Source organism: Orbicella faveolata, unplaced genomic scaffold (assembly GCF_042242905.1).
Source record: "Orbicella faveolata isolate gen_17 unplaced genomic scaffold, um_ofav_v1 contig_48, whole genome shotgun sequence".
NCBI classification, from domain to species: Eukaryota; Metazoa; Cnidaria; class Anthozoa; order Scleractinia; family Merulinidae; genus Orbicella; species Orbicella faveolata.
In genome coordinates this window covers 15,801,184-15,812,500 of record NW_028301578.1, presented here as the reverse complement: position 1 = coordinate 15,812,500, position 11,317 = coordinate 15,801,184, and the positions used below count along the sequence as shown (strand labels likewise).

General features: G+C 38.0%; 1 protein-coding gene across 4 annotated transcripts in view; it reads right to left on the bottom strand.

Annotated features, from left to right (window-relative positions):
- Positions 1-11,295, bottom strand: part of LOC110065593 (putative histone-lysine N-methyltransferase PRDM6) — an 11,984-nt gene extending 689 nt beyond the window's left edge. The window contains exons 1-5 of one of the 4 annotated variants that reach the window (XM_089281158.1): positions 11,018-11,295; positions 6,386-6,734; positions 3,898-4,187; positions 2,530-2,779; positions 1-1,014 (exon numbers count right to left, since the gene is read on the bottom strand). The exon at positions 1-1,014 is cut by the window's left edge and continues 689 nt beyond it. In XM_089281158.1, the coding sequence (XP_089137284.1) occupies positions 413-1,014; positions 2,530-2,779; positions 3,898-4,187; positions 6,386-6,623 (1,380 nt within the window). In that variant the 5' untranslated portion in view covers positions 6,624-6,734; positions 11,018-11,295 and the 3' untranslated portion in view covers positions 1-412. The other 3 variants (XM_089281157.1, XM_020772739.2, XM_020772738.2) reach the window with 3 other exon arrangements.
- Positions 11,296-11,317: the final 22 nt, after the last annotated feature.

The following is an 11,317-nucleotide window of genomic DNA, read 5'->3' as shown; positions in this document are numbered from 1 at the left end:
CATTGTAATTCACCAAGGTTAGTTATGATTTTTGCAGCCACAGGAACTGGATTGCTCTTCTACGACAACCATTTCTAAACTAAGTCATACTTCACGAGTTTTTCAGATTTGCTCAAGACGGATATTAACTTAACTTTGTGTGCCATCGTACTCCCGCAAAGAGCAAGAACAAATATGGATAGATCGAATAGAATTCTTGGCATCAATTAACAGTTTTATCGAAGTTGCTCCGTTCCATACTAAATTGGCTGCTTTCGATTCGAATAGTAATTCTCAATTAGACTATGAAAAGACCTCTTCGAATTCAAAAGGTTAACAAAAAGGTTAAACAATCCCTCGTGTTGAGGACGTCCAATCAGGATACACCCGTATGCAAATGAAGGAATGTTCACTGCGACTTTTAACAAGTTTTTCAAAAATGAAACTCTTGACTCGCCCTATCGTGTCTGGGCGCCGGCTTGATCGGACCCAGACTCCCTTCAGTCATATGCACTCGCACGTGTTGGTTGAGCAAAGCGGCGCTCGCGAACGCGCTTGCGCAGTATCCACATCTAAAAGGTCTTTCGTTAACGTGTGTTTCCATGTGTGTGCGGTACTCCACTGGATGTGAGAATGATTGGCTACAGTGAGAGCAAGTCAAGTTCTTTCCGCCGGTTATTCCATTACAATGATGTACCTCAAGTTGTTCGCGGTTTGTAAACGCTTTAAAGCACTGGTTGCACCTCCAAGTAAAATCATCAACTGGATCAAAGCGCGTCGCTGCTCGTGTTTGTTGTTTGTACCCGTAGCCTCGTCCTCGGTACGAGGTCGTTCTTCTATCTTCTGTCAACATCACATGGTCCTGTTCAGATTTACTTGTTTCAGTCGACTCAGTCCTCCTCAAAGGAGGTCGGCCCCTTTGAGCTGGCGCATGTTCTGTAAGATTTCGCCTAGCCGCTGGGTCAACCGTCTCGTTTTTATCGGCTCTTGTGCGTGATCTTTCTTGAGCCACAAGATCACGAGGGGGGTGTACACCTGTTGGAAAACAGCAAAGTTTCCATGTTGTGCTGTGTGTATACCTAGATTCAGATATCTACGTTTGGCCCAATCTGTAACTTATGCCTGTCTCTTGTAAAAATTTCGTTTCCTCAATACTTGTTATGCAAAATAAAATGGTTGTTGTTGTTGTCGTTGTAATGAGCTCAATTACAAAGGGGTTACACGCGTCTGACTAGAATTTGTTGTAATGAATTGATTTCTTTCTTAAGAGGTTAAAAGTGAAGAATGATCATCGCAGTAAATTTTCTAATTTAAGCAATTGGAAAGAAGAAGCCTGAAAAAAGTTCAGGGCTTCAACGGGATTCGAACCCGTGACCTCCGCGATACCGGTGCGATGCTCTACCAACTGAGCTATGAAGCCACACATTGGGAGCGAGGTCAATTAATTGAGTTCATATCTTCCCGTGAGGAGTGAAATGATGTGAAGTATATATGAAATAATACGCACCGGTATCGCGGAGGTCACGGGTACGAATCCCGTAGAAGCCCTGATTTTTTTTCAGGCTTCTACTTTCCAATTGCTTAAATTGGAAAATTTACTGCGATACAGTAAACACCCGCATATAAGAACACACAATTTCAGAGGTCAGACTGATTGTGTTCTTATTTATCGGATGCTTCGTGAAAAATCAGCCTCAGGATGTTCTTAAATGTTCTTAAATTTTTTTAAATTCAGTGCTGTACAGCATAAAAAATGTTGCTAGAAATTTTAATCATGTTTTTGGACAATTACATAAATTGATGGAACAATAATTAAAAACCTAATGTTCAAATAGGTGTACTGTAATCAGTAATGTAACAAAACAGTAACAAGAAGGGTGTATGTATAGTTCTGTGGCAGATCCATATGCTGCCCCACCCTTGAAATGCCTAAAGTAGAGGTCCACTGTACATCTGCAAATCTGACACCCTTCCCATTTTATAAGAACATTTTTTTTTTTTCCAGGCTGATATTGTTCTTATAAAAGTGGTGCTTTATTTGCCAAATTTCAGCCTGATGTTCTTAATCCATGTGTTCTTATATGCGGGTGTTTACTGTAATCATTCTTCACTTTCATCTACAACCGCAGTTCAAATATGAATTATTTCATATATACTTCACAACATTTCACTGCTCACGGGAAGATATGAACTCAATTAATTGACCGCGCTCCCAATGTGTGGCTTCATAGCTCAGTTGATAGAGCATCGCACCGGTATCGCGGAGGTCACGGGTTCGAATCCCGTTAAAGCTCTGATTTTTTTCAGGCTTCTTCTTTCCAATTGCTTAAATTGGAAAATTTACTGCGATGATTATTCTTTACTTTCATCTACAACCGCAGTTCAAATATGAATTATTTCACATATACTTTACGAGGTTAATGATGACGAGAACTTTTAATCATTGCGCGGCACAAAGCATTCGCGGCATCACAACAGCACAGAGGAATCAAGGGGGATGGTTGGGTGGTTTACCTGTATTAAAATGCCATATAACACAAGCACACTTACCTCTACTCCCCGAGTCGCTTAGCGCAACAGGTACCCCCATGAATTGTGAATACCTGGTATCGTACCACACAAGCAACTCCTGACCAGGAAGAATTTCCCGGATGGTCCTGTAATAAACGCAGCCATGATATTGAAACACGACCATGTTTTGTTCTTTCTTGTGCCTTGCGCAACGAACAAACCGCATCCAGCTGGAATTAGCTTCATCTCTGCCATCAAGATAATGGCTGACTTGACCATCATGGAAGACCTACAGTCATTGATTTACTTGCTTAATTAATTATAACATGCATTTTTACACGTTAATTCCGACAATTTGGCATTTTATATTCTACTTGACGAGTTATCTTAATCCTCATGAAGTGACTACTGATAAAATTGGCATCAACTTTGACATCTTTAACTTACAGCGATCACGTTACAAAAACAGCTTCTAACTGCATGCACAAACTGATAGAAATAAACAAGATAAAGCATTTATTGGATAAGAAGACATTGCTTCTACTTATGGATTCTTTTATCTTCAGTAAGCTGTTTTACTGTTCTCAGTCTGGTCGAACACAAGCAAGTCTATCATCGAGAAATTACAGTTGGTGCAAAATTTTGCTGCACGTATTGTATTGGGACTGCGAAAGTACGACCATATCTCACAAGGCATCAAATCCTTGAATTGGCTGCAGGTCAGCGATAGACTCTACATAAATGACGCTGTGATGACTTTCAAATGTATTCATAATCTTGTTCCAGACTACTTGATTGATAAATTCGTTTTCCGATCTCAAATCGCTACAAGAAACACCAGACAGAGTAATGACTTTAACATTCCACGTTGCCGACTGGCTACCGGACAAAGATCATTTGCATATCGCAGAGCAAACATCTGGAATGAGCTGAGTGATGATTTGAAAAGTTTACCTTCTGTGAAAGCTTTTAAGGGACACTTGACCAAACATATTTTAAATGTTAATAATGTAAATTCTTAATATTCAATTTTAAACTTTGTAAATTTTTAAATCTTTAATACTGTAATTAATTTTAGACTCCTTTCCCAGTTTGTTTATTCATTTTAATTGACGTATTTTTATCTTTTTTATTTCTTTTGTAACTGAAAAGCCCCTTTGGGGAGTTGCAAATAAAGTATGTATGTATGTATGTATGTATGTATGTATGTATGTATGTATGTATGTATGTATGTATGTATGTATGTATGTATGTATGTATGTATGTATGTATGTATGTATGTATGTATGTATGTATGTATGTATGTATGTATGTATGTATCAACAAACTAAACTTATTGTTTCATTTCATCAGGTTTGTACTACAAACTTCCAAACGAATATTGATATATTTGTGATATGTTCTTACCTCCCACATATATTCTGTCTCTGTTTCAATTTTGATGTCTTCTGGTCGTACCAGTTTTCCCTCGTAAGGCCCGATCCAGGTTCCCGCCGGTATCCTCTTCCTGGCGCAAACGCCGTAACCGACGCAAGGAATGCTGGATGTACACAAGCAGACCTCGTCCGGGAATTTAAGAATAGAACCATTCTCTAATGGACTATGGGACTGCCCAGCGCTGACGAGTTTTCTGAGTGAATGCAAAGGTCCGTGCATTGGACATTCTCCATCATGTTTCTCGTTGCAAATGTCACACCCTGTAAAAGTTACGTACTATTCATCAGAAGTATATTCTTTATTTTATTACACCACTTGCTGTGCTGGCGCAGAAGTTGAATGTAGAAAAATCAAATTGACCCGCTGTACGTACTTATGTTTTTTAGACTACGAACCGTGTTCCTCTTTTCACTTAACCAGGAAAAAGAAGCAACGAAGGGGGGAAAATGATTACGTTCACCCCGGAATTCTGGACTGAGAGGCCTTCATGTTTTTCTCTCGCATTTTCATGTTCTTACTCGACAAACTATGAAAAAATAGGACCTTAGCGTAGTCTCTGCGCTGCTTTCAAATGTAGGCCAATTATTCGATAGTTATGTATTTTCCATTTCATTTTTCGTTTCAAACCTTGGCAGGCATCAACTTTAAAGTCGGTACACGGGTCCGCACACAGGGACATGTGAAAGCAGCATGCGTGGATCATTGACAAAATTACGTGCTGTTCACACTAGGCGACTTGCAGCCACGATGTGCAAGCCGGTGAAAATTTCTCTCGTGGGTGTTGATAGGATTCAGCTCGTGAAAACGAATCTCTATGCTTCATGTCCCTTTGTGCAAATAGGCCATGTCCGAATTACCTTGGGCCTCTATTTGAAAACGAGACTACGTGCAAAAAAAAATGAGTTTGATTTGCATGGAAATAAACATGTAGGCGGAACAAATTTTCATATGAATGGTTTCGCACGAAGGCTCGTTTTCAGTGACACAGAGGCAAAAGGCAACTCGGAAATGGTCTATTTTGTTGCTTGTGCATGACTGCGACAACTCAGTGTCCCCTCAGATGTATCGACCTTAATGTTGATAGTCTTGCTGGAAGCTGAGTTTGTAATCAACTGGTTGTTTGTCCCAACACGAGACTTCTATTCAAAGCTCGTGCTTGGTGTTCTATATTTAGACCACTCTGACGGATCGTGACTGGTTATTTTTCTTTATAATTGACTGAAAACAATGCATTCAGAATATAAACCAGTGTCATGCTCGAGCTCCTCCCGAACGCTTTGAAACAAAATCTTGACAATGTAGAGCCGTGGGATTGTTCAACATTGAATTTTTTATATTTTCTTTTCCCTTAAATTCTTCTAGTTTTTGAGTACCATATTTCCTTTTCATTTATCGCTGAAGTGAATACATCAACGAAAACAAAACCCTTTATATTGAGGCTTGTAAAGAATAAATAATAGATTAAAATTTTGAACAATTTTCTATCAAATTTTAACAATGCAGTTGCTTTCGAACTTCTTGCCAAATTCCAGTCTTTAATTTCAAATGCAGTTCATCTTTTTGTGCATAACAATCAAATCTTTAAATTGCATTCTTGATATAAATAACAGAGAAATGCAAAACAGGCCACCAGAACGCATAAAAACAATTTACTTACAGAGTACGGACTACAAAATGGCCAATCACAGCTCGCGTTCGATTAGAAATACGCAATAACAATATATCCTTTTTCTTTCAGTGCAAGTTGTATTAAACTAATTATTTCAATTCATAACCGATCAAGATTGCAAAGTACAACTGATATTCAGTCAACAACAGTTACATGCTCAAGCGGCTTCCATGAACACAACACGTGGAAATCACCATGTGCCATGTTCGATTTCATCACGTCTAATTTTTTTAAAAGACGAAACTGACTGATTTACTCTACAGATTATTTCTCTTCTAGCAAATATTTTGTAGAAGATCAAATTGAGACGTTTTCCACAGTGTTCATTTAACTGTGTTTTATAACATTTAGTTGATGTTTATTCGAGGGAGGGAATATTCAAGATTGAAAACACAGAAGTTTTAAAAGCGACTGGACAGTGTTTATTTTGTCTCTCGCTGTTTATACGCTTTCTCAGAAATCTTTCATCTCGGAATGAGAGTGACATTTTCTGTCTTCAAGCGAGATTGTCAATATCACATGACAGACCGCGACACAACTATATCTACATATTTGAATGCTCAGCACTGAGGGAAGTCAATAATAGTTTATCGAAAGCGTAAATTACGACTCTAAAAGCCAACCCTAGTAGATTTATTGCAGGCATATTAATATCTGCCAATTTTTAATTACTATTTCGAACTGATGTTGGTTTTTACTCTATAGAGCGGTAGCTGTGATAGTAGAATCACAATGAAGGCATCTAAAACCCATCTACCCGTGAAAAGGTTTAAAAACTTAAGTACTCACATGAAATAGCTTTATTACTCGTCCCATTTTCCAGTTGCGTCGCTTGCCTCCGCCGTTGCTGCAGCTGTACTGGGTCCACAAGACGAATGGGAGTATAGCCATACAAATAGTTGAACAAATCTTCGGCGGTAAGCTTATTTCGTTGCGAGGAGGCAGGAGTGGAGGAGTTTTGAATTTGAGCGGGAGAAGTACTTCCCCCTTGCGGTCTCGCTCTGTCCAAGCCGGCGAATGCTGCCATGTCTAATTTCCCAATTTCAATCTTCGGCGCGAGAAGACCAAGATATTGCTGCCGTGATGAAAGTCTCTCTCTAGGTTTCACGTTATTCAAGGAAGTTTAACAAGCAGAAACCTATGAAAAATGAAACAGCGTATCAATAAATCATTGCACAACGCTCTATCCGCTCTGAATCCAGCCAGGTGCCTTCATTCTTGGCTTTATACAAATGACATAAGTTGGAAAGGAAATTATTCATGTGCTGTCAAATGAAGCGTACACCGGCACCTGCTCCACGTTTTGAAAAATTGATGAAGGCTAAATAACTTCTTGGCGGTAAAACAGGCATCTTTTCTTTGCTAGCGCAGGTAGGCTTAGTATTATTTTAGACGGGATTTTGGTGGCACGTGCCTATCCAGGGTGAACGGCTGACGAGTGGAAATCAATAGAGGTCGGACTTATTTGATTCCACATTAAACGGGAGAAACAAATAGTCGTAAATACTTTTGCTTGTATTTTATTTAAAAGCGCATTATATTTGTGCCTCACTTTTTCTCTTGGTGAGAGTTGATGGGCAGCTACGATGAAGTTGTCAAAACGTTTTGTTTGAGTGAGCGACACAACTTGTCACGGGTAATTAAACACGCAAACACAAAACTTAATAGGCACTTTCCCGATTTTCGGTGAAAGGAAATATATATCTTAAACTCTATCTAACAGCGACTTCTGAAGGCAACATTTTGACCCAATCGGTGCGAAGTAAAACCTATTTTCAAGTAAATGTAAACCATGTTACACGGCAGGTGAGCTTGTCTGCTAACTTCGAATTTTTTAAGGCGTGTTATTAGTAGGTAGCTAGAAGCACCGAAGTTGTAGCGGTTATCTTTTCGCGACTATGATAAATAATACAAGCGAGACGGTCCTACCGGCGTGATCTTTGATAAAATCAGCAAATATTCCACATATTCTACTTCATGATTATAGCTTTTAAAGTTATGCTTTGATTAAAATTTTGTTTTACTTTCTTTGGACTTCTCGTTAAATCACAGAATTCCTGGGCATCTGTAGAAACAAGTGCAGTGGAAGCGTTATGGTCAATATCTAATTACGTCTGTACTACGAGTCTCTGTGCTTAAGTCCCGCATCTCAGTACAATTCTGATTCCTTAGCATGTCTACTGTCTACTGAAATAACGAAAGAAATATCCACAGTAATACTGCGTAAATAATTTCTCCGCAATAGCTCTCACCTCAAGAAGACACCAAGTAGAGTCCCTTTGCAGCGAGATCACACAATGAATATCCCAAATCCATCTTTACAAGTAAATCTCCAACAAGCTTTCAAAACAGCCAACAGGAACAAGGTTTAAAAACACGTGTGATTCCTTGATTTGACGAGCACGTGTCAATCTTGGACTTGTAAGAAATGGTTGTGAAATGGTTCGCCGTACGAATGCCTGAAATGGACTCGACAGCTAGGAACGCTTTCGTGATTCTTACACGAACTCAAGTGCTCTTAGGCAACCGAAATCTGACTCTGAAGGTAACTAGTTGTGGAATTTAAGAATCTCCCACAGATCTTCTCGATCAACTGACAGTGTTGTAAATTCCAATATGTATTTCGTTGTAACACTACCTGGCGTGAGAATAAGCGAGAGGGAAACTTGTGAAAGGCTGACTTGTAAATAATTAATTGCATGCCTGGGTTAAGTGACAACAGATTCAATCAATATGAAATTTCAATAATTAATTTTGTGTTTTGAAAATAGCTTCAATTGTTTGCAAGAGAAAATGTTTAAATATGCATGACCTGTCAAGTAGCTTTTTATTATTTATAGCCCTGGCATTTTATGGCAGTGAAAAATTACCGCGCATTCTGACTAAGATCTAGTGAGCTAGATTGTTTCGAGAACAAACTTTAATCGATTCCGGAACTGTGTGAAAACTGTAAAAACGCTCAATTGCAGCAGCAAAACAAAACTTCCAATAAGGGAAAAAAGACTCATTTTTTCTCGAGAGACGCATTTTGGAAAAAAAAAAATTTCCCCGAAGCTGAAGAGATTGGAAACAACATCCGAGCTACAAGCCTGAAAAGGATAAGTGTATTATTTAGCAAGGCCTTATCCGATAGGTTTTGTTCGTTTATTTGTCTAAGAAACATGCAAAACAAACATTTATTTTCGAGGCAAAAAGCAATACATTATTTGACAGTTACGTTCTTAGGAAATCCTGAGTGGGAAATAACGATGAAGACTGCGATAAAATTTGAATTCGCGAACATTTGGGAAAAGTATTATTGCGGGTTGATTTTGGAAGCTATTGTGTATTCGAAAAAGTGCGAAAACCTTTTAGGCAGGTTGACAAAGCCTTGTTTAATTTTTCATAAGGGTTGTCTCGCTTGTTAGCTGTCTGTAATTGAGATCTTTCCAATCTAAACATAGGAAACAGTTTATGGAAAGCTATGAAATAGTGATAAAAGTCAAAAAGAATATTTAGCGCTGGATTTATCTCGCATTTAACAATGTGGCTCGATAAACTTTTTGTTCTCTTCTGTCATATGGAAATCAGTGCTCTTTACATATGTAAACGCATTCATTAGCTTCTTTTCTTCATGCCTCACAGTTTCTTTAACATTGCTTTCAAATCATTGAGCTTTGCCAAAGATAACAATTCCCCGTTGTGAAAAATCAATTAGAAAGAAGTGTTCCACATGGCTAAATGTTATTGACCTTTATTTGGACTCGGCTATTAGGGCCAAGGTAGCCTCTGCGGGGTTCCTAAGTTAATAAAAATCAAATTCGAAAAATGTAAAAATAAAGTGGCAATTTATCTCATATTAACCATACTTTCACCTCACGGAATTTCTATCTGGGGATGATTTGGCAAAAACAAAACGTTCAAAGTTCTTGTTTCGCGCGCTTTTCGATTAAGATTCGATCGTGCTTTGAAAAAAAAAAGGCGGTTCAAAGATAAACAAAGAATTCCTGGTGTTTGGATATCTACTTGTTCGAGTCATGAAAGCTATGTAACTAAAATCATGTCCATTTAAGCTTTTTTTGGTATTCTTCTGTTTGTTTTTCGAACATTTTTCCGTACCATCTTTCGCTTCGTTATTTCAAATTGAAATTTAATTTTGGTTGTTAAATAGTGTTGCTATACCCTTAAGTGTTACATGAAAACCAGCTCTTATCAATATCTTAGTTACAAATTTAATTGATAAGTATCTTCCAAACAATAAAAAGAACTTCGAGGAATTCACACCAAACAGAAACAGCTTACGAACAAGGCAACAGATCAAGATGAACAATGCGCATGTGCGGTTATGCGTCACACTTGCAAAGACTCGCATAAGGGAAAATAAGTAAAGAGAGAGGCTATTTGATTTTGCGAGTGTACTCTTGAAGCTAAGGCCTAAGCACTTTTTGTAGTTCATCTCGTCTTTACACAAACACCGTGCAATTCGACTTGATACCGGGGCATTTGTCAAAAAAGGCAATTACTTATAATAAGCTAAATCATTTCCGAATAGTACCGTTAAATATGTACGATTTCTAATGGCTACTAATACCTTTGGATTATTTAAGCGCTCTAGCAGTGTGGTCTGGAATTCAATCGACTAAAGCTGTATTTTTATCACGAAAGCCGAGAGAAGAGAGTGATCAGCTTCTTATCAAATCTCGTTATAATATCAATAAACTTTCAGCCAAACATCCGATAAGTGAGAATAAAGAACTCGAGAAGTGCTTCTTGCATAGTGTTCGTTTATCGTATTATGGATGCCCAGTGGATGTTGGAAGAGCAAACGGGAAGAGAAAGAATTCTTCCAAGTGAAGCGGAGAGTGACGCCAGTTTCACGGTGAGTTAGTTAGCAGGAACAGTGATCAATTTGTATCTTCTCTTCGTATTTTTATAACAAATTCAAATGCGCAGGTGATGAGAATAACAGGAAGACTTTTCCCCCCTTAGGGAATTCGAAGATGTCAGTAACTTAAAGTTTTTTTTTAACCCAACTTATAGAAAATTATAATAAATGGCAGTTTTAACTGATTTCGGAAAAAAAAAACGAACGAGTTGAATGAGATGAACTGTTTAATAGCATCAAGATGTAAGACGACAGGGTGGAAGGAGTATCAATATCAACCGAAGTGACTTTTGGAAAAAAGTGGTTTACTTGTTAGTAAAATTCATGGTCGGGAATTGTTCAAACTCATTTTTATTTGTAAGTCCTTGCTCAAAGAAGATATTAAGTAATAATATTGTTCAAAAAAACACTTGTAAATCAAACAGCACCGCTCTACACACATCGCATAATATTTTTGGTTCGAATCTTTATAACACAGGATAAACAATCATAGCTTGATGCTATTTCCTTAGACTGCAACATACACCAAAAAGAGATACTTTAAAAAGTAAACATACCTTTAAAACTGCCTTATAACTCGCCCAGCGTCCAGCCATTAAACTTCCCAAATCCACAATCTCCAAAAGGATAAAAAAGCCCCCATCTCCCTAAAGTAGCTTTCATTGCCGACCATCAGTCCATTTAACTACAGCAAAACTGTGTTTCAATTGCAAACCGTCAACTGATTGTTCGCGAACATAATGCTTTCTTAGCGTTTGTGCCATTACTGTACTATTTAGCACGATTTAATATATATAAAACTGAGTTTTAACGAACTTAAGTTTAAGTTAACCCGTTTTCACAAATTATAACACCAA